The sequence below is a fragment of the Embiotoca jacksoni genome, unplaced genomic scaffold, assembly GCF_022577435.1.
Source record: "Embiotoca jacksoni isolate LCO1_2020_lvr unplaced genomic scaffold, fEmbJac1.0.p SCAF_4, whole genome shotgun sequence".
In the NCBI taxonomy this organism is placed as follows: domain Eukaryota; kingdom Metazoa; phylum Chordata; class Actinopteri; family Embiotocidae; genus Embiotoca; species Embiotoca jacksoni.
This window is the reverse complement of record NW_027185392.1, coordinates 217,364-240,347: the sequence shown is the minus strand read 5'-3', so window position 1 is coordinate 240,347 and position 22,984 is coordinate 217,364. Positions and strand designations below refer to the sequence as shown.

The 22,984-nt window shown below is 42.9% G+C and overlaps 2 protein-coding genes across 4 annotated transcripts in view; both read right to left on the bottom strand.

Annotated features, from left to right (window-relative positions):
• The window catches only part of LOC138208977 (ras and Rab interactor 2-like), a 35,032-nt gene extending 22,915 nt beyond the window's left edge, over positions 1-12,117 (bottom strand). Inside the window, exons 1-2 of one of the 2 annotated variants that reach the window (XM_069167257.1) lie at positions 11,877-12,117; positions 4,540-4,666 (exon numbers count right to left, since the gene is read on the bottom strand). In XM_069167257.1, coding sequence (XP_069023358.1) covers positions 4,540-4,608 — 69 coding nt within the window. In that variant the 5' untranslated portion in view covers positions 4,609-4,666; positions 11,877-12,117. The remainder of the gene's footprint in view (positions 1-4,539; positions 4,667-11,876) is intronic. The other variant, XM_069167256.1, reaches the window with a different exon arrangement.
• A 2,475-nt stretch (positions 12,118-14,592) lies between these two features.
• LOC138208998 (sodium/potassium/calcium exchanger 3-like) overlaps positions 14,593-22,984 on the bottom strand; it is a 50,810-nt gene continuing 42,418 nt past the window's right edge. The window contains exons 11-17 of one of the 2 annotated variants that reach the window (XM_069167297.1): positions 21,780-21,940; positions 21,075-21,345; positions 20,071-20,237; positions 19,131-19,245; positions 18,789-18,901; positions 18,141-18,206; positions 14,593-17,060 (exon numbers count right to left, since the gene is read on the bottom strand). In XM_069167297.1, the coding sequence (XP_069023398.1) occupies positions 16,908-17,060; positions 18,141-18,206; positions 18,789-18,901; positions 19,131-19,245; positions 20,071-20,237; positions 21,075-21,345; positions 21,780-21,940 (1,046 nt within the window). In that variant the 3' untranslated portion in view covers positions 14,593-16,907. The remainder of the gene's footprint in view (positions 17,061-18,140; positions 18,207-18,788; positions 18,902-19,130; positions 19,246-20,070; positions 20,238-21,074; positions 21,346-21,779; positions 21,941-22,984) is intronic. The other variant, XM_069167298.1, reaches the window with a different exon arrangement.

Sequence of the window (22,984 nt, the reverse complement as noted above, 5' to 3'; positions counted from 1 at the left end):
TGATTAAAACAGTTTACGTAATCTTGTTTGTTTATTTTGGTCCTTTTCTTGAGTGGAGGAAGTGACCTCCTCAAATATTGCTGTAATTGTAAGGTTGCACTGCACCCAGCCAATAAATAGTCCCACAGTAAACCTCCTGTAAAGTGGCTATTACATAAACTGCTTTTACACATATTCTGTTACCGTTTGACCTTGGATGTATTAAAAAGAACTTGATATTTTTCGGTTCAGAGAATTCAATCCTATGAAATATAAACTCTCTCTGTTTCGACAGTCTTTTTCATGTTTTTTGGCCCACAGAGCGAGTTCCTGTGCAGACGTGCTGCCAGAGATTTCGTACAAAATTAATACTCCTCGAACCGTATGATTTCCTCGGGAAGTTCCAAATATTACCAGAACAAATTGATAAAATTCTGGTCATAAAAAAAACTATTTTTTTTTTTCATGTCAAAATGCATCCACGTCTCTACAACTGCTCTTTTTTTCCATAAACATGTAAAAAAAAAAAAAAAAAAAAAAATGCTTTTCAGCGCAGCATGTCAGCGGGTTGTGCCACTACACCCGAATTGCTGTGTTCAGCTCTGTTACTGGGGGCCTTGTTTGGACAGAGAAATGCAAGTTATTTCCCCTTCTTTGTGTCTTTATAGTCGTATCGAATCCTAAATTAATTTGTGTTTAATCAAACGTGAAGCCCGGTGGGAACTCTGTAAGTGGAAGCAGCTCATTGTTCGCTGCAGGCTTTTTTATGCAGCCATGGAGAGAAACAGAAAACATGGTTATTACCTGCTGTTAGGAGACAGACGCCGGATTATATGAATAAAAATGAAGAAACCCAGCCAGAGGAGGAGACATGGGGAAATTCCTGAGCTATAAAATGAAGGTCAGCGGGCACGAGAGTCGCCGAGTCATTGACTGGATCTTGGCAGAGGGTCAAGCAGAGACCCAGATCTCGTACGCAAACCCGACAGAAGATGGTTTTCACTTGCGCAGCTCCTTTAAGAATTTTGCATGTGCATGTGGAGGTAAGCGATTCTCTCCATGGGCTGCTGTTAAAGCCACAGATGGAGTCACTGCAAAACTATGTGTTTGGTTTTTGACACAGACGCGAACAGAGAGCGCTTTCACAGGGCTGCTGAGGACGGAAAAAGCTGGAAAGGAAATTAAAAATGTGAGTTTGTTTCTTATAGCTCGAGTCTGCGTCTGAGTTTGTCTTTATTTTTAGCTTTAAGAGGTGTTTAATATCATCCGAAGGCGCAGAAGCAGACGAAGTGAGCAGATGCAGTCAGGTGAGAGCTGCGACTGTGAGTGCATCACCAGTTTTAGGTCCCTCGTTTAACAACATTCACGCAGTAAAAGTGTATTTTATACACTTAGTTGCCAGTTTATAAGGTTATATGGAGCTGAGCGGTGGATCTGACTCCATCTGAATCGAAACACGGCGATGCAACATCGCGCCCGACGATAGCCGTAACCTGACTGCACCTCAGGCCTGTCAATCAAACAGACACGCCCCCAAAAACACAGCTTTTTGAACCTTATTTTCAAATTAATGAGGGATTATTTTCAGACGGACCGCCAGACAACTAATAAGAAGGAGTGACTTTAGCTATCGCCACTGAGATAACTCGTGGAGACATTTTATTGACTGAGAAATTTATGAGAAGTTGAATGGAAGTCTATGGAGTCGGAGGCTTTTTGGAGCCGACCTCTAGTGGCACTCAGTGGTATTGCAGCTTAAGGCGCTTCTGCATCGGCCTCATTTTTCAGACACGGAAGCCACGAACACTTTTATGTACAAATCAGCATTTTCTGAGATTAGTAGCGTTCCTGTTGAACTCCGCTACAGCTCGGATAGTTAGACAGTCTGTTTATCTGCTCGGGCCTTAAAATGCCAAAGTGACAAGCAGTCGGATGAAGCTTGATTAAAACTCAAGTTTGGGATGCTTTTATGCAGTGGCTGGAAGGTCAGCTTCAGAGTAGCATCATGCATCATGCACGACTTCAGTGCATTGCTTCACAGAGGGTTGGGCACTTCAGATTCAGGAAGATCTTCCCAATTCCTCAGCGGCCCTGCAGGCTAACACTAACCAGGTCTAACACACACACAACACAGTTTATAGCATTCGACTGGCAGGACATGAAAGAATGATGAAGGGGAGAGCAGAACCACAGAGGAAACAGATGAACTCTAGTTTTTATAATTTTCCAGAAACAGATTGAGGGTTTTAATCAAGTGTGGTTTTGGTTTTGGTGTGTGCGAACCGAGAGATTTTGAGCAACTATGTGCGTGGCGGAGAAGAAAAGAGAAAACAGAAAGATTAAGGAAAGAGACACAGATGAAAGGGAGAGAGAGAGAGAGAGAGAGAGAGAGAGAGAGAGAGAGAGAGAGAGAGAGAGAGAGAGAGAGAGAGTTTTATTACTCCTGAGTGTGTGTTTGTCAGCTGGCCAACAAGTGCAGCTGGTACCGTTCATTCCCAACTCCCCATCAATATCTGGCAGAAAGTGAAGGAAAACCGTCGAGACACAGCTCCACTTTAATCAGTCAGTACTCGATTACATTTCCTGAAAATGTGAGGAGAAAGTGACAAACGACAGACGTCAGAACAAACGATGTGAGGATCTGAGGTAAGGATGAAAAGCTAACAGGATTAACTCTGACATTAACTCCGTCCCCGAGGGCGTAAATCCAGACGTTATTGAGACAGAAAGCTCAGAATGTTATTTTTGTAGCATGACAATAAAAAGCTATTTTAAACTTTATGAGAACACGTGAGTGTGAATGGTGAGTGTGGATCTGACTGAGATACACAGACTGTATATAAAAGTGGACGTAGCTTTCGGGTCTGAGAAGTGAGGCAATTGCGGAAGTGCCATGAAGTGCAGTACCACAGACGGCCACTAGAAGTTAGCTCCGGAAAGCCTCCGGCTTCGTAGACTCCCATTTTTATTTGACCTTTATTTAACCAGGTAATATCAATTGAGAACCAATTCTCATTTACAATGATGACCTGTCAGCACAGTCCTGAGGTGCATGTTTTTGGATGATGGGAGGAAGCCGGAGAACCCGGAGAGAACCCACGCAAGCACAGGGAGAACATGCAAACTCCTCACAGAAAGGCCCAGGACCGGATTCGAACCCAGAACCTTTTTGCTGTGAGGCGACAGTGCTAACCACTGCACCACCGTGCCGCCCATTTAACTTCTCTCACGAAATACAAAGTCAATAAATGTTTTTCACAAGTTATTATGATGTTGTTGGCTAAAGTCACTCCTTCTTATTAATTTTCTGGCGGTCAATCTGAAAATAATCCCGTCATTAATTAGAAATTAAACCTCAAAAAGCTGTGTTTTTAGGGGTGTGTCTGTTTGATTGACAGGCCTGTGATCCAGTCAGGTTTCCACTATGGATGGGCGGGACGCAGAGTCAGATATCCACCGCTCCCTCCTCCCGAGTTTGTCCAAATATGGTCACTTCAAAACAGCAAGATGGCGACCGGAAAAATGCCAAACATCAGTAACGGCAGTTCACAATCACAATTCAATGAGTGACGTCACTGTTGGTTGCCGCTTGCTGAACAACGCTATGCCCCGCCCACTTATAACGGAAACCTCACTGAACCCCAGGCACGTCAAGCAAACCAGTCACGCCCGCAAACGTGGCTCCATTTGCGGCCTAATATCTAATGAATGCTGGAATAATTTTCAGAAGAACACCGATCGGAAGGAGGGGATTTAGCCAATGACATCATAATGACATCATTGTGGAAAAAAAACTCCTTAACGTTGTATTTTATTACAGAAGCTGACACTTTTTGGAGCCGCAGACTACATTCATTGTAATATACAGCCTATGCTCAAACTACAGATACCAGCTAGTAACTAGGCTAGTTACCTTTCACGAGTATTAGTTTTGTCCACGTTGTTATTTATGATGACAGGATTCTGATTGTTATGTTTCATAAACAACTAAATGATGAACACGTCAGTTGATTTAATGTGATCTTTTTGATTTAACGAAAGGAAACAGTAAGTTGATTTAACTTAAATCGATTAATGCTGAGGTTGTATCACCAGCTCGCTTACATTTTAATAAAGTTTTATATCCGCTAATGTACAATTTTTGCAGCATTTCTTTTCATATTCATAATTTAATCTTAATTTATTCTTTAGTGGAGGGATTGGATTTTTTTTTAATCTACATATTTGCATCGCCAATCTTATGCTTGGAGTAGGTTTTTTTTTCTCTTTCTTGATTGACATCAAGTTTCTTTTATGTGCAAACTTACTTGGCAATAAACCTCATTCTGATTCTTATTTTTAAACATCTGTCAGAAAAAAGGAAGTTTTGGTTTTAAGTAAGCTTTTATCAAAAATGAAGAAGTGAAACAAGCGTAGATTGTTTGTGGGCTCTTTCCTTTTTGTAAACATCAGCCGCTGAGTCACCATTTCCCCGAAAAAAACAAATTTGTCACACAGGAAGTGATGCGTTATACATTTTCGAAGTGATCTTTTACGTCCACAAAGCCGCTCGGCCCTCACCTTAAAGAAGCTGCCGCTCCTGTCCGAGAGGCCGCAGGTTGGGTTCCCGCTCGGGGAGCCGGAGGCCATGTTGTCTTCTCGTCCCACAGAACTGGGTCCTTATTACGTCTGCGACGAGGCTGAAGCTCTACGGGTCAAAGAAAAAAAAAAAAAAAAAAAACACGTCTCAGTTGTGGTGCAACCAGAGGAAATTCCTGCTCCGGCCACAGACAGTATCATGGAGGTGCTTGTGTGCTGGAAAGCTTTCACTCTGATTCTCCTTTTTCCTTCTGCTTTTGCCCCCTCCCACTCCCCCCCCCCCCCCCCCCCCCCCCCCCCATCTCAGGTAATTACCTCCATCATTATTATTATTATTATTATTTGGCCTGAACTTCTGTCCTCTCATTACCCGTCTGTCCTGCTTCCTCTACGGTGTCATATTCTCTCTACCTTCTCGTCCTGTATTTTGTTCCCGTGTCCTCATATGTACGTGATTAAAATTTCCATCTCGTACAGCCTCGGCTCCCGACGCAGCTGCCTTCCCTTTCCCGCCCATCGTAATAGCAAGCTTCAGGCCGAGACTTCCTCTCCGCGAAGCTGTGAAAACCTAAACGTCTGGTGGTTTTTAACCAAAATAAACACGCTGACATTTTTCCCAAATGAGCCGAGCCTGTACAGGACTCTCTTTGAATCTGTTTCTCTTTCATTATCTTCTCTATCTGTTCCTCTATCTGTGTCCGATCCATCCCTCCACCCTCCCCTCTCCGTTTGCAGCCAGGCCGAAACTATTAGGCCGAACCCTTCCCTTCCTGGCAGAAGTTCACAGCCCCCTCGAAGCGGGGAGATGCTGCCGTTTTTGTCTGTTTCATCTCACACAGAGAGGAAGCCATCACCAACCCCCCCCCCCCCCTTCCCTCCCCCGCCGACGGCGCGGGGGTGAAAGGGAAGAAAGGAGCGCTAACAAACATGGCCGCACAGAGTCCTCGGTGTCAGCACACTTTCAAACAGTCGAACGTGAAAGTGATGACTCGGGGAAACTGAATTCCAGATCAGGTCTGCTGCGTTTGCAATGAGGCCGACAAAAACATTTCAACTATCAACTGCGAGTCTGTGATGTGTTGCGGTGACACCACTGCAGGTATACTCCATACAAATCGTGAAAATAATAAATTCATTATTAAACTGCACTGATCAAAAATATCCTTCATCAAAACATGTAAAAAATCACTTAACTTGGCTACACGGCGCGTTTCAGGCTCTTTTAGCTAATTGTTTTGGTTGTGTGGTCCGCTTAACTGTTTTCGGTCATTTTATTTTCAGCAAAAAATGTTTGAATAAAAGCTGATCTTGCATTAATCAGGTGTAACCTCAAGCCAACAGCAGAACTAATCGACAGGGAAAAAAATAGTTAGTTAACAGCTAACTGGCTAGATGAGACCGTCCTCCTCTGAAGAACATCCCAACCAGACTTTTCACAGTCATTAATTAATCAACGATCCAAATCATTCTCTGGTTCCAGTTTCTAAAATTTGGGGATTAAAAGCTGTTGTTGTAAATTGAATATGTTGGTTTTTATACTGTTGTCAAAATGAGGAATAAATAATGACTTCGTTATTTGCAAAATTAATGACAGAGACAGATTAATCAGAAATATCAGTAAGAGTTAAAAACCTTGAGAAACGTCACTGAAGTGAAATAAACGCTAACGTACAATAGAGACTTGTTTCCTGACTGTGAACTGAAAATCTGGCTGCAGCGGGACGGTTTCATTTCCACCGAGATTCAGAGGATCTGAAGGGGGAACTTTAAAACATGAACTTTACTAATCACATCCCGCTGAGGTTGTTTATTTAGAAGCAGTCAGCGACAGCTCTTTGAGTTCCTCCGCTGTTGATTCTGGGAAAAAAAAAAGACCCGGCAGCGGTGGCCGAGGCCAATGAAAGCTCGGACGTAGAGGTGAACGACGTGAACAAACCTCAAGAGTGTCAGGATGGATCAGAGGGCATGCTGGGTATTGTTAGGAAACGAGATGACCTCCCATACCGCTGCAGCTCCTCATCACAGCTGCAGTTGGCAAAAACAACTGTGGGAAGGTTGCGAAGCCCCGAAACACTTCATCAGAAAGTGCGTGTTGTTGTTCCCCCCCCCCCCCCCCCCCACAAACTAAACGTCTGCGTCGTAGTGTGCGGTCATGTGTGTGTAAGAGCCTCAGCTGCAAGTAAACAAAAGGCTCATCTGAGAGCCTCTTTGGTAGTTTTGTTTCAAAGCCCACTCTCATGGAGGAGCCCCTAATTTTCTCCCAGTGGGTGTCACGCCGGCTGTGAGGCCACGCTGACCTCCACCAGCGCTGGTGAATAGCCGCAGTGTTTGATGGGAGGTGGCGCGTTTTTTTTATCGTTCCCATGTTACTCTATTCTTTGTGCTAAGCTACGCTAATCGTCAACTTGAACAAGCAGATGTGAGAATCTTTGCGTCTTCGCTTTAGTTTTAACGCACAAAATTATCTGCAAATACGTCCCACATTATTTCACTTCAGTTGACGCGACGTCGTTGTTCGCATCGGCTCAGCGTCAGTTTTATACGAAGGATGAACGGCGAAGGAACTCGTCAACGTCTTTACTATAAAAAAAAAAAAAAATGCTGTGATGGAATTGACGGAGTGAAAAAGTCGACGACGATCTTCTTCGGTGGTAAAGCAGCGAGTTCAAGAGGACACAGGGACCTCGTGAGGACGGGAAACTGGGCGAGAAAACAAAGAGACTGGATTCATGAGACAAAGACAACCGCTGAAGAATGAAAATTCCTTCGTAGTAAGGATGAGTCGTGATTTTTAAATATTCTAATAGTTATCAAAATGTAAATTGTTTTTTTTTTTTTTAAATCGTTTAGCATACGCGACAATCGTTGTTCCTTATTTCCCCCGTTTCTACCAGCGCCTGGTTGTAATGTGTTTCTGCCGTCAGGAGGTGGCAGTAACGCAGCTAAAAGCTGTTTGCCAGCTGCTATTAAACAAAAAGGGGCGTGGCTAATAGTTGTCTGTGAATTTCGAACAGTATTTTTGCTTGAACTACCCGTCCGTACTTCATAGTTCCCCGTTTTTTTTTGTTTTTTTTTTACATGAAATCACCAAAACTTTATCTAAATAATAATGTGATGGGTCAATTTACTCAAATAACAATTATTATATGGCATTAACGAATCAATATTTATCCATTTTAGTCATTTGACATACTAAGACATGCCCTCATCAAATCACAAAACATCCACGACGGCGTTCACCGAAACCGTCGAGACAACAACAACGGCGACGTGCGGCTCCACGTGTGGGGTCAGAGGTCGGGCGGAGAGGCTATTTATTTATTTATTTATTTATTTATGAATAAAGTCTAATCTAATCTAACGTTCCCCGCGCTGCAGGATAAGAACCAGACGAGGGCGGCGGGGAAAACAGCGAGGGCGGCATTTCATTCGAAATTCACTTCGAACACGTTCAAAGCCGCCCCTTAAAAAGTCGGGAGCAGAGAAAAGAGCAACAAGTGCGTCTCCTCTTCGCAGAGCAGAATGTGGGTCAGCGGTTCTCGGTGAGTTCAGCCCGAACCCGCTGGCCCACGTTGTGTTCATTAAGGAGGACCAAAAAAAAAAAAAAAAACAACAAAAAAAACTGTTTTAATGCGAGGAGGACGGACGGACGGACGGCTCCGATGACTTTCATTCTTTCCATGAAATGTTTGCGAAAGCATCTGTCAGTCGAACACCGGCGGCCCGACCCCCTAATCACAGCCCCGAGGCCGGGACGCTCCAAACCGTCGTCGAGGCCAGTTATGATGAGAGCGGACAGAATCGCGGTCGGGAACCGTGTCAGGCACCGGCGACGCCCAGAGTTTCCATACTGAAGGTCAGCAGGGGGAAAAAAAAAAAAAAAAAAAAAAAGAAGCCCGGACTGTTTTCCTCCTTTTAAATTCTACACTGGATCGGGACTGCGGCCCGCGGTGCAGCGAGGTGATGTCTCGAACCTCTGATGACTGAGAAGGAGGAGGAGGAGGAGGAGGAGGAGGAGGAAGAGGAGGGTGACAGGAAACGAAGAGGAAACACTGTAATTACCGAGATGGAGGAGACAGAGAGGGTAAACAAACACGGCAATTTACGGACGATGTTTTGATTGATAAGCTGTGAAAATAGCAACAAAAAAAACAAACAAACAAACAAAAAAAAAAGCCTTAAGAGCCTTTAATAAGATAAATACAGAGCTGGCTCCAGCAGCGGGATTGGTAACCATAGGAACCAGCTAGTCAGCTTCGCTTAAATCTTCCTGCGAGCAACTCCGAAGCGAAGCGATTAACACGCCCGACGCGTAACAACAACCAGACAACTCGGCTCAGGTTTCCCTCCGCGTCTTGTCCAGACGCCAAATAACATCGCGTCGCGAAGACTTTGAAGGAATCTGTCCCAATAAATCTGATTCTGATAGAACGCAAAGTCGTTGCCGCGACAACACACGACGCTTTACAATATGGGATAGTTGAGACGGATTCTGAAAACGTGGACGCTTCATAAACTTCCCCCGTGTGAAATATGGTCACAGTCTGTTCCTCGGTTATGCTGCTGAATAACGGACAGTTCATGGATTCTGGTTTCTTGAGAACGTTATGATGTCAAAGTGAAGTTGACCTTTGACCTTCTGGATGTAAAGTGTCATCACCTCATTGTTTCATCCTTGTTAGACCTTTCTGGGATTTTTTTTTTTTTTTTCTCAGACTTAGCACGTGAATTCTTGAGTTGTGAACACAAATGTGTTTAAAAACAATAATATTTAATGAAAATAAATGTCAGGTTTGTTGGAAAGCTGCAGGAAGCTCGGGGTTTACAGCGCTTTGTGATTTAATTCTTTGAATCTCCACAACAAAAGCGGGAAGTGAAAAGTCATCTGGACCCACAGAGTCGCAATAGACACATTTGCGGGAAATAAATTAGGTGTAAATAAACCAGAATTATCCATTAAGATCCGGTCAAACAGCACAGTTGGTTGCTTTTCTCTCTAATATGAGCAGAAACACCAAAACTTCATTTCGAATTTGGGCAATTTTACTCTTGAAGAGCCTCAAAGACGAATTCAACAGATCTGACATCAGCGCGAGGCTCCTGTGAAAGCGTTCAGCGTCGGGTTCACTCTCACGCCGGTAACTCGAGCATCTGCCGGAGTGACATCATAAACCTGTGGAGTTTTCCTGCTCCGTTGTCAAAAAGCCGCGGACAGAAGTGGTTTCGACAGGGACTCCTCGTTCTTAAGGGAACGACGCGAACCCCCCCCCCCAAAAAAAAAAAAACTTAATCAGCTTCATAACCTGAATCCGGCCCCTACTGCGAGGTTCTCTTTCATCAAAATACCTTTCTGCTGACTCGTGTCCCCGGAGCAGGACGTGACGAAGGCTGTTTGTGCAGAAAAATCCCATGAAGGTTAAGCTCTTTAACAGATTCCAAAGAAGCTTAAATGAGGTAACTCGCCCGGTTATTATCCTGATAAATGTCAGAGAACTGCTCGTTCAGAAAAGAAAGAGGAGGCGAGAGCTGCGGTGTGTTCAGGCTCAGACACGGCTCTGAATGAAAACAAATCTCGGAGGAGAGAAAGTCAGCTGGAACGCAATCAAAAGAATTCAAAGTATTGATGGTGAAAAACAAAACGGGAAATTAATAAGTAATGTACCGTGTGAAAGTTATTAGAGGTGGTCGAGGGGCTTTAAAACTTTGGGGCAGGGTTTTGTCTTTCTTCTGTTTGCTAAAGGGAAAGGTGTTTTATTTATTCTATTTTCGGCTTTGTTTACAACCCCGTTTCGGAAGAAAAAGTTGCGACGCTGTCTAACGTCTAAATAACAACAACAAAACCTGTGTTTGCGAACTGAAAAACATCCGGCGCAACTGTTAAGCAGCTGAAATCCCACATCAGGCAAACATGGCAAAACACGTCACTTTCAAAACTCCAGAACCTGGTCTCCTCAGTTCCCCAAACATTTACAGAGTTTTGTTAAAACAAGAGGTGATGCAACGAGGTGGCAAACATGTCCCAACTTTTTTTGAAAAGGGGGAGCGAGCGGTGGATCTGACTGATCTGATTGGAAACCTGCCGATACTACATCCCGCCCACCGATAGCTGTAACCTGACTGCACCACAGGCCTGTCAATCAAACACCCCCCCCCCCCCCCCCAAAAGAAAAACACAGCTTTTTGAGCCTCATTTTCTAATTAATGACGGGACAGGACACAATCAGAGACACGCAATCTGATCTGATTGGAAATCCAAGGACACTTTGCCCCACCCACTTATTGCAGAAACCTGACTGCACCACAGGACTGTCAATCAAACAGACGCCCCCAAATATACCGCTCTTTGAGGCCTAATATCTAATTAATGATGGAATAATTTTCAGATGGACTACCGGAAAACTAACAAAGAATGACTTTAGCTAACAACATCAAAATAACGAATGGAAAAATAATTCATGACTTAAAATTTTAATGACAGAAGTTGAATGGGAGTCTATGGAGCCGGAGGTTTTTTTGGAGCCGACCTCTAGTGGCACTCGGTGGTATTGCAGCTTAAGGCGCTTCCGCATCGGCCTCATTTTTCAGACACCGGAAGCTACGTCCACGAAGATAAAAACTTATAATATCAGACAAATATGAAGAAGTTTAAACACGTAATGATCCAGGCTGAAAGCAGCCCACTTTTTTGAACCATCTTTAGTCTCAACATACTTTGCAAACCCAGTAATCTCGCTTGTTGTTCGTAACCCCAGCAAAAAAGGTGGATAAAGCGTGACGTCAGAGTGGGTAGCTCCGCCCCCCCTCCCTACCAATACTTTTTCTACAGTGCCTAAAAAAAATACCATCAGACTGTATGCATCATGCGGAGGTCGTTTTTCAAAGTAAAAGACAGTTCTTTGAAGTCTGTGTGATATACAGCCAGACACATGGGTTCACTTTTTACTACAGCTTTAAGTTATCTGTTCAGGCTGCAGATATCTGAGGGGGGAAAGTAGCATAGCAAGGTCTTTGAGTGACCTTCCTGAACTTTAAAAAAAACAAAAAAAAAACCGCTGCTGCTGAGATAAAAAATTAGACCCAGAGAGAGAGGAGGGAAGGAAGAAAGGAAAGGGAGGGAGGGAGGGAGGGAGCCTGATGGGAAAAACAAACCCAACTCATGTAAACAAAGCAAAGAGTTGAGTTTTCTGTGTCGCTGCTGCTGACAGACACACAGATGAAGTCATCCAGGAAAAACTTCCATCAAACTCAGTTAGAAATAAACGACACGTCGTGCTTTTTCTTCAAAAGATGGGTCAGCAGACAAAGACAGCTCCGCTCACCTTCGAGTCGTCGCCGCACTAACTCGCTCTTTTCCAGCTGTTGCGCTCCATGATAAAAAAAATAAATAAAAAAACACACACAAAAAAAACACAAACAAGAAAAACAAAAACAAACTCCGATGTCCTCTGCGTGTTTCCGGTTCGTTTGGTGACTAACGAGGAGCCTCGGAAGTTGTTTTTTTTTTCCCCCCCGTGAACTCCGCCGCTTACATGGTTTAAAATGCCGGGAGAAGACGCGGAGACCCCGGGCTCGGATCAGAGGACTGTGAGGTGTGAGGGACACCGGGGCATTGAGGAGGAGGAGGAGGAGGAGGAAGAGGAGGGCTGTAATATGACACCTCCAGCTGATTGGCTGAAGAGATGAAAACATCTTGTCAAATTTTGTCTATAAATGTTGCATTCAGTGTTGAATTAGAAAAGAGAAGTGGTGACATTTTTTTTTTTTTACTACTTTTAATACTACTTTATATTTCCGGTCCACATTTCAGAGGGAAATATTGCACTTTTTTTTACTCCACTGTATTTATTTCAGAGCTGAAGTTACTTTTCAGATCAATATTTTAATTATTAAAAACATGATCAGTTTGTTAAATATCAATCGTTATAAGCAGATTAGAAGTTTCAGCAGAATCGTGTGTTGAAATTAGCTCGACGACATTAAAATGCTGCTATCATACGTTAATAATATTCCAGTAATTTATAGATGATTAATATAAAAACTCTTTGCACTTTGCATACTGAGTACTTTTCATACTTTAATCATATTTTGCTGACCGTACTTATACTTTTACTTAAGTAAGCTTTTGAATGCAGGACTTGTACTTGTAACTTAAAAAAAATGTTATTGTGGGATTTCTTACTTATAAGTAAAAGATCTGAGTTCGTTCACTGCTGGTTAATATCTAACTTTACATTTGGATCATTTTAAACTCAAACTGAAGCGGCTTTTGAAGAATGTTCAGTAAAGTAGTCGTGAATGACCTAATGCATCTGGTCTGGTTTTATGGAGCATTTCTCTCATAATTTCTCTCGTATTCTTCTGTCTGTAGTTTTTTGCCTCAGGATTTGAACGTACACATCCACTGACACACCTGCAAAGGTTGGTCGGGTGTACGGTCATGTAGCTCCAGGCCCTGATGAAGACCACAAGCCGAAAAACACAGTGGACTATATAAAGTTTTTGGATACTCGAAGTGTTGCTGGAATATTTACTTGTTTCCCAGTGTTTATTTTTTCGATAGTAAACGAAAAATTTGGGTGTTTTGTCCGCTGGTCAGACGAAATACATTTGAATGAGTTCATTTGGATGTGTGTGTGTGTGTGGGGGGGGGGATTATAATACAGGCTTTGCGATTGTGGAGCCTTTTACTGACTGAATCTGGGTTTCTTGTTTGAACAGGTGGAAAGTCCGAGCCGGCCTTGAAGGGTTAAGGTGACAGGGTGGTGGGAGCGGGAGGGGGTGGGGGTGGGGGGTTGTTATAATATCATAGCAGCAGGAGGATACTAAGAAAATATTAATAAAACTGGAGAGGGTCTTGCTTTATTGAAAGAATAACATAACCCCACACACACACACTCCCTCCCTACTACAATAATTTATTTACAGCCCCTATTGTGTCATATCCAGAGAGTTCAGGGTTGTTGCCTCACAGCTGTGGAGCTTTTGGACTGAATCGGGTATTCAAAAAATAGTCTCAGAGTTAATAAAATGTCATCTACTTTTAACTATGTAACCCACGTTAATAGGAATATTAGAGGGGGGGGGGAAATCATCCTTAAATAATGTAGACATCTTTATCTTTCAACCCCTTTTCTAAAAAAGTTGGGACGCTTTGTTCAAATTTAACAAAGCCCAGAGAAAGTGGCGGTGTTTCTGGATCATGTTTATATTTAGTTTTTTCTTTGCATGGTAGAGTTTTTACCTGCATTTGTGGATGCAGCAACAAACTGTGTTCACGGACAATGTTTTGTTTTTTAAGTGTTCCTGAGCCCATGCAATGATTTCCAGGACAGAACTGTTTATTTTTAATACAATGCCGCCTGAGGGTCCGAAGATCACGACCATCCAATAGAGATTTTCAGCCTTGTCCCGTGTGTACAGAGATTTCTCCAGATTATCTGAATTTGTTAATGATATTATGAACTGTAGATGATGAAATCCACAAATTCTTTGAAAATTTTACGTTGAGGAACATTATGTTGCACTGTTTGCTCACACAGTCTTTTACAGAATAATGAACCCCTCCCCATCTTCACTGCTGAGACTCTGCCTCGCTAAAATGCTCTTTTTATACCCAATAATATTACTGATCTGTTGCCAGGTAACCTAATTAGTTGTGAGATGTTCCACCAGGTGTTTTTTTTTTTAGCACTACACAACTTTTCCAGTCTTTGTTGTCCCCGTCCAAACTTTTTTGAAAAGTGTTGCTACCGTCAAATTGAAAATGAGTATATATTTTGCATGAAATATTAACAATTCTGTTTCAACATTTGATATGTTGTCATTGGTCTATTTTCAATTAAATATGGGTTTTATGTGATTTGCAAATTATTGCACTCTGTTTTAATTTAAATTTTACACAGCGTCCAAACTTCTTTTGGAAACGGAGTTTCCAAATTTTGTATTTTAGGAAACAAACTGTTATGGCTGATTGTTGTCCAAATAAACAGATGAATCCAGGTGGTGCAGCTCATAAAGACATGAGAAAACGATGTGTGTATGTAAATCAGTTTATTGCAAGAAGACCACTGGGAACAAGGCCAACATCTTAATCTCTTTCTGGCTCTGAGCTCGGCCCAGAGGTCCTCATCAACAAAAATGAGGATTTACAAACACATCAACAGACATGAGCATTAAACGACAATAATTAGCTGAAAACTAACTGCTGTAGGCCTACATTCTAAATACTGTATATATCTCAAATATAACTGCTCACCAGAGGTTATTCCAACATCTGTGTTTATAATAGCATATTCCTCCTGATATGTACAGCATAATCAAGACAGTGCCGTTTGGATCTTTGAAATGCATTAAAATTACACACAAAATAATTGGAAGTATGAAAGAGGCATGCAAAAACCGACCAGTATTTATTCTCTATGTAGCCTACCTGAAAACATACCCAAATCACAGCCGTCCCTTTGAGGTGTAAAGCAGCTCTACAGCGCCCTCTAGTGGCTGCAGGAAGAGCATCATCCTTTTAATTAATCAGAAAATTCATGAAATGAAATGAAAAAATACATATCTTCCACATTTTGTCTGAAAACATGCTGAAACAGAGTGGCAATACTGTTGACATTTTTTTTTTTTTTTTTTTTTTTTTTTTTGGGGCTCAAACACAGTCTGAAGCCTCAAAATACAAGGAATGGCACAAGAGTTCAACACTGTGTTTATGAAACAATATGCTGTGAGAGTTCAGAGGGTGGCGTGCCATCACTACACACTTCCTGTTTCCTGTTTGGTTTCCTCACTAAGTCAACATGCGAGGGGATTGGACGACATGTTCGGACCAGTGAGACGCGCGTAAAAGATGCATTCCCCTCTTTTTCCAAACTAACATACAAATGTCGCAGTATCTTTCCAAACTATACAAAACTTATAAATTATAAAGTTCTATTCTTAAATATAAACAACATCAAGTCAGTTTCCAGTACTTAGGTTATATATTAGGTACAGTACATCGTACAGCTCCGTTAACAAAGAGTGGAGAGCCTTCCATTGAAGTCACTGTACACGATCCAAAGGGCTGAAACTGGTGCTTAGACATGATCTTTGAATAAATTAATTCATAAATAAATCATGATTATGTCTTCCCAGTAACAGTGGTATCCTTGGTTCTCCTCCGGACTGTCTCACACACACACACACACACACACACACACACACACACACACACACACACACACACACACACACACACACTCGCACACACACACTGTGCACTCGACTCTTTAAGTCCAAAATCTACGACTCCTATTCTAAAAATACTTTTGGCTTTAAGAAGTAACAACGTTATACTCAGACTAAAAACTAACTCTTTTAATATAGTAGAAGAAGGGAACTTTAACTTCAGTAGTTACATGTTTAGAAGTACCTGTAGACGCTTTGCAATAGAATAATAAAAAGAATTAAATCTCTAATCCATAAAGTGACAGTGCTGGATGTCAGTTCCTGGCAGATCCCTTTCGGAGAGTAAAAGCCTCACATCTACTCGGATATGAAAGAAAAAAAAAAAACAGCCAAGAATTGACTCTATGTGAATGGTGTTAAATACCTGTCAGTGCAAAGCAAAGAGCTGTGGGTGGTACAGCATGCTGTGGCGGCCGGTACTGAGCACGGGAGACGTGTCAAAGCTTTTTTTTTTTTTTTTTTTTTTTTTTACTGGCGGACCCAAATCACTAAAAGTAAAACATACAACAATATCATCGGATCGTTTTGGACTTCGCGAGACCGAACCGGGTTTTGTGCATAAAGAGAATCCCAAAACATGAGCTAATATTAGTACTTATATAATCCTCAAATATATACAGAGAAAAGCCAGTTTTTGCTTAAAAATACCTTAATCGTGTGCTTATATCCAAACTTGTACAAAGAGTAACAAACAATCCAGCTCAAAAGCGCTGGTTTTCTCTCTCTCGTCTAGCCTCCGTTAGTCAGTTACAGTAGCAGCTTGGTCACCAACAGTAGCCTAACCGTCGGTGGTAATACAGTTAAGGTCCCTCCAGCCAACCTTTTGATTCATTGGCAGCAATCTCTGCTGCTGCGACTTTCTCTTCCAGTCTGGTCCCAAAAAACAAAACAAAAACTCCGGTGTCCTCTCCCTTGCGTGTATTGCACCAAAGACAAATCATACAGAGCTCTATTTCTCTAAAAAAAATAAAAGGTAGGACTTGGTTCCAAGGCGCCGAGAAACTGGAAGCCAGGTGAGGTGTCCTCCATCTGCCAGAGGAAGAAGTAGGAGGAGAAGGAGAAGAAGAAGAAGAAGAAGAAGACGAGGAGGAGGAGGAGGAAGAGGAGGAGGAGGAAGGAGGTCAGTGGATGTCTCGGCACATGGGGAGGTTGACGAAGATGAAGACGTTGAACTCGATGAGGATGGAGAAGCACAGGAAGATGGCGTACAGGACGATGCAGGCGAAACCCAGTCGCCGGTCCAGAGTCCATTTGTTTAAATGGACGCCGAGAACCTGAAGACACAATCAGAGAGACACAATCACAGAGACACAATCAGAGAGACACAATCAGAGTGACACCGTCAGAGAGACACAATCAGAGAGACACAATCATAGAGACAGAATCACAGAGACACTATCAGAGAGACACAACGGATCTGATTGGAAATCCAAGGACACTATGCCCCGCCCACCTATAGCAGAAACCTCACTGCACCACAGGTCTGTCAATCTAACAGACACACCCCCAAACATACCGCTCTTTGAGGCCTAATATCTAATTAATGATGGAATAATTTTCAGATGGACTGCCAGAAAACTAATAAGAAGCAGTGACTTTAGTTAACAACACCATAATAACTCATGGAATAAATATACTGACTGTGTATTAAGTGAGAGAAGTTGAATGGGAGTCTATGGAGCCGGAGGCTTTTTGGAGCCGACCTCTAGTGGCACTCTGTCGTATTGCACTTTAAGGCATTTCCACACTGGCCTCACTTTAGCTACATCCACTTTAATACACAGTCGGTGTGCAACACCCCTTCATTAATTTTCAGGGGGCGGAGCTTCTGAAGGAGCGGTGAATTTGTTTGACTGTTGAGCTCGAATATCAACGATATATCTCCAGAATAGCAGACTCTTCCTTCAACTTCGACTTTTCAAATGACCCAAATACGCATAGTCTTTGTTGTAGATTTTTTTCGACAGCTACATAGAAGACAAACATGAGGTCATGTGCAGTCAGCTGGTTGACTTCAGTCTGTTTGACTGGTGACCCCTTAAAATAATCAACTTACAACTCCAACATTTTCAGGCCTAAAGACATAGAAAAAAAAAAAGCAGAAAAGAATGAAACGCAGCTAATTTTATGAAGCAGAAACAAACTCGTTATTTTCCCTGCAAACTCTCAGATTCGTCTCGGACGTCACGATCCCCGGGGTAGGGAACTGTATCTCTGCTGAAAGCTGGCGGGGACGTGTTCACATTATTCCTACATAAATCTGTGCCTGCGATGCATGTTTGATGAACGTTGTTCTGACACTGAATCACCAGGACAAACCTCATACAGGAAGCTGCAACACATCTCGTACTTACTGTGACGAACACTGAAGCGAGTAGGAGTCCAACAGAGAATATGAGTCCTCTGCTGTTCAGATGGATCTGAGGAGACAAGACGTAGAGACATAAAAACACCGTCAGGTTCCTAAATGACCTGAAAACACAGTATTTTTTATTAAGTCTAATAAGACAACTAAGCCCTGATTTACTACAATGTGTTTTAATTTCCAAATTTCATCTATTGATCTTTTGGTTTTTCCCCACAGCAGTGACTTTCTCGCTGAAAAATCTCTCGTAATCTTTTGTTCTCGTTATATTTTTATTTCTTAATTCCAATGGGATCAAATTTCCTTTTCCCTTTGCGGTCATTGTGTTTTTTCATGACTGGAATCGCTTTAAAATACTCAAAACACCTCGTTTAAACCGAGCGATTTGCACCCGATATCGGTGACGCAATTATGTCACCCGCAAAAAAAAAAAAAAAATTTGCAAACTCGTGGAATAAACACCCAATTTAGTACCCTTTTAGAGATCTTAGTAAATCAAGCCCGTAATATCTTCTCAGATGATAAACTGCGGTGCCCTCGCAAACAAACTGCTCTCATCCTTCACGAGCACATTCCTGTTCTATTCTGGTCCGAGTCGAGCTGAATCTCCCCCCCGGCAGAGCCGAGCGGCACTCACGATGGAGCCGTAGTCGATGCAGAGCGTTTGCAGCGTCCAGGGCAGGCCCAGGCCCACCAGGATGTCAAACACATTACTGCCGATGGAGTTGGAGATGGCCATGTCTCCCAGACCTGAGGCGAGGAGAGCAAAACTGTCAAGGTCTGTGTACAGTCGGGGAGACAAGTTGACTGTGACAAGCGATATTCAGCCACGCAGCGCCGCTTCCTCCTCTTGTTTTTTGTTTTATTCAACACGTGTATTGATTTCAGCTTCATGCGCTCTCTCTCTCTCTCTGTGTGTGTGTGTGTGTGTGTGTGTGTGTGTGTGTGTGTGTGTGTGTGTGTGTGTGTGTGTGCGTACCTTGTCGCGCTACGATAACACTGGCCATGCAGTCCGGGACGCTGGTGCCCGCTGCCAGGAAGGTGATGCCCATGATGACATCGGGGATGCCGAGAGTGAAGCCGATCACGGTCACCTGAAAAGGAGACGGACGGTGACTCGACACGCCGACTTCTTATTGTCTTTTTAATCGCCCTCTTCCTAAAGCTGACCTTTGACCTTTGCCCCCCCTCCCAAAAAAAATCCAATCAGTTCATTCTCGGTATGAAGTGAATGTTTTTTTTTTACCAAGTTTGACCAAATTCTCTCGAGCCATTCTTGAGATATTTAAACAGCAACCAACACTAATGTCACCTGTCGGTTTTTGAACGGCCGTTCAAAGAAGTGACCATATTTGGATGAGCTGGGGGAGGAGCGAGTGGTGGATCTGACTGTTCTGATTGGAAACCCGGCGATGCTACGTCCCACCCACTGATAACTGTAACCTGACTGCACCACAGGCCTGTCAATCAAACAGACACACCCCCAAAAACACATCTTTTTGAGGCTTATTTTTCTGAGGATTTTTTTTTCAGATGGACCTCCAGAAAACTAATAAGACGGAGTGACTTTAACTAACAACACCGAGATAACTGGTGGAGAAATGTTGTTGACTGAGAATTGTATGAGAGAAGTTGAATGGGAGTCTATGGAGCCGGAGGCTTTTTGGAGCCGACCTCTAGTGGCACTCTGTGGTATTACAGCTTAATATTTCAGACCCGGAAGCTACGTCCACTTTTATATACAGTCTGTGGAGATATCATGCTTACGAGAACGGGACAGACAGATGGACAACCCAAAAAACATAAATCCCTCTTGCTGGGGATATCGCCGGTGCCGAGGCATGTAAATCCAGTTGAGCAGAAGCGGTTTTAACACCCTTGAAAGTTCAGTGTGTGAGTGAGTGACTGATCGGACTCACCATCCAGACCATGATGTACGAGAGGCCAGCGATCCACATGGTGGCGGTGAAGAAGGAGACCATGAACCACCTCTCCCAGCGGCGCTTGGCACAGTTGGGCACGGTGAAGAACAGCAGCAGGGACAGCGGCCACATGGTCACCCACTTCAGCTTGTTGCACGCACCCGCTGCACGGACACGCACAGGACAACACGTGTTGTCATGGGTTTAATCGAGCAATAATACAGGAGAGGGTGCGCCGATGATGTCGTTAGAGCGCCCCCCCTTCGTGTGTAGTATTGCTTACCAACAAAAAAAAAAAAAAAGAAAAGTAATCTAAATCTATTCATATTGTGGGGCAAATCTCAAAATATTAAACTTTTTGTAAATGCGATCTCCGCTTCCATGGCAAGGCATGGGGTATGACTAACAACTGGAAAACAATCAGTCGCGTCAGCAGAAGCGAATGCAAGGTGTGCAATGTTTACCACTCCAGGAAGTAGGCCGACCCCTTAGCAACGACCCTAGCAACCGATACGATTTGTAGTCCGTTTGAATGCTTTCTAGAGATGGTTTCTCAAACTGAATAAATACTCACGTTAAAAACACTAAACTGCTCAGCTAGCTCGGTCGTATTGCAAGTAAGATATCCGCTGGAAAAAAGAAACAGATGGACTTCTGTATTTTTAAGATTTTAGCACCAGCATGTGTTAAAAGATGTTTAAGTGCGCGGCTATCCGTAATGTTACAGTACGGGTGCTCGGACCGACAAAAAGGACCAAAAGAAACCCGATTTCACCGAATGAGTCACATTTAATGGACCTCGAACAAGTAAAAACAACATTATATTGCATATAATATGAAATTTGATTCTAATTATATATTCCCATTGAGAGGGCGGAGTGATATTTCTAGTGATGAGCAGGGCTAATGTACAGTTGACCATTCAGATCTCTGGGTCGGATCTACGTGTCGTATAATGACAAAGACAGACGTTCACTGAGATCATTGTTTTAAAAACACACCTGGAATTTTGAAGGGCACCACGGGGCCATCATTGTCGTCCTCTCCCTCTCCCTCCTCGTCGTTCTCATTGTTCTCGTTGTCCTCGTTTTCGTTCTCCGTCTCGTTCCCAGACTCCAGCCGCTGAAGTCTGCACCTGCCGTTCAGACCCTGCTCGGCCACGCCCATCCCGTTCTCCAAGCCCCGCCTCCCCTGAGCTCTGGCCGCTGAGTCCGAGTCGCCGTTGGTGATGCGGTTGACCCGGGTCTCCGAGGTGTTGATCAGTCTTTGTCTCTGGAACACGGTCGCAGACAGACATCACAACGACATCTCCAGGAACACATTTGGGCATTTTGTTTTGCTTTTGTTGAATTTTTACACAACAGAAAGCAGAAAAAGTGTCTTTATTTTTATCTGAGGCAGAACTTTCCTCTTCTTTCTGTCAGAAGCACAAATGTGTTTGTTTGGTTTGGATTTAAATCTAAACTGCAGTCTGCAGCAGGCAGGTGTCTAAGAGCATTAACATTCACTCTGCTGCCTCTCCTGCTCAACCCACACAGACTTATTTGGTTTTGTATTTCTGCTAAGTCTTTGCTTTCTGGCAGCGATTCTTTAAAGTCACTTCACTTGACAAAACTAAATTTCTCCTCAGAACTTTTTTTCTCCCCCCCCCCCTCCCCCCATTTCGAGTCACCAGCAGCAGGTGAAACCAGGTGACGTGTACGTACCTCGTTGATGAGCATGCGGGAGGCCATGGTGAGGCGGGTTCTGGGCGAGAAGTGACTGGTGATCATGATCCTCATGCCGGCCTCGGAGAAGGTCAGCTGGTGGGGGTAGGCAGACAGCAGCTCGTCCACCATCAGCACCGACGGCTTGCAGTGGAAGTTAGCTGCAAAGAAACAAGAGACAGTGAACGTTTGACCCCCAAAATCCTTTCTTTTGGGTTTTTTTTCCCCCAGTTTTTTTCCAACTGAGAAACATTGCGAAGTTAAGAACTGTTGAGACCGAGTTGTAGATGTCAACGAGCGTAACGCTCTTTTTTTAGTCAGACCGTCTCCAAACCAAAATGCGACCGCTCGCCTTCTAACCGGACAAAACAAAGAGATCGCACACATCTCTCCGACTGTATCCTCACTTCACTGGTTTCCAATGACGTTCCGCTTCTGCAGAAACATTATCACGTTGCAGACAAGTTGACCTTTGACCTTCCCGATATAAGACGTCATCACTCGATCGTTTTATGCTTTCAGACATTTGTGTAAAATGTTGTCCAAAATTAGAGTGCGAAAACGATTTACTACTATTGCCACAAACATGTTTTGTAAGGTCACGGTGACCTTTGACCTTTAAAAATCAAATCAGTTCGCGGAGTCCATGAGAACGTTTGTGCCGAGTTTGAGGAAATGTTCTCGAAAATAATGAAAATGACGGACGGCCTGCAGCTAAAGAGACATGAAAAGGTGGATAAAGGTTGATATCGGCGCACAAAAACAACAGGAATCCTTCAGTTTTTATTCACACATTTTGAAATGTTTCCAAAAAATTCAGGACTGGATATCGAATAAATTTTCCAGCACATACCTGTTTTTTAATTTAAATGGTAGAGTAATTTACTGCTCCCGTTCGTCATAAATATCTTCACGTGTTGTATATTTGATATTATTCTTATCGTATTGAATGTTCTTGTGGCTAACTTTGGGCTTTTATTCGGTTTAATTGTTTTCAAGTCTTTTTTTTTTTAAATGTTTTAGATTTTTTTGTTGTGTATAAATGTGCCAAAAAAACTAAATTTCACTTACTATTGAACCGTTTTTTGTTTTATGTTTCGTCACCATTCAAATAATATGTCTACAAACTATCTGGCTTCTATATTACAACTCATATTCTCTGTGTAATTGCACATCTATACTTCAGGATGTTATTTAAAACATCA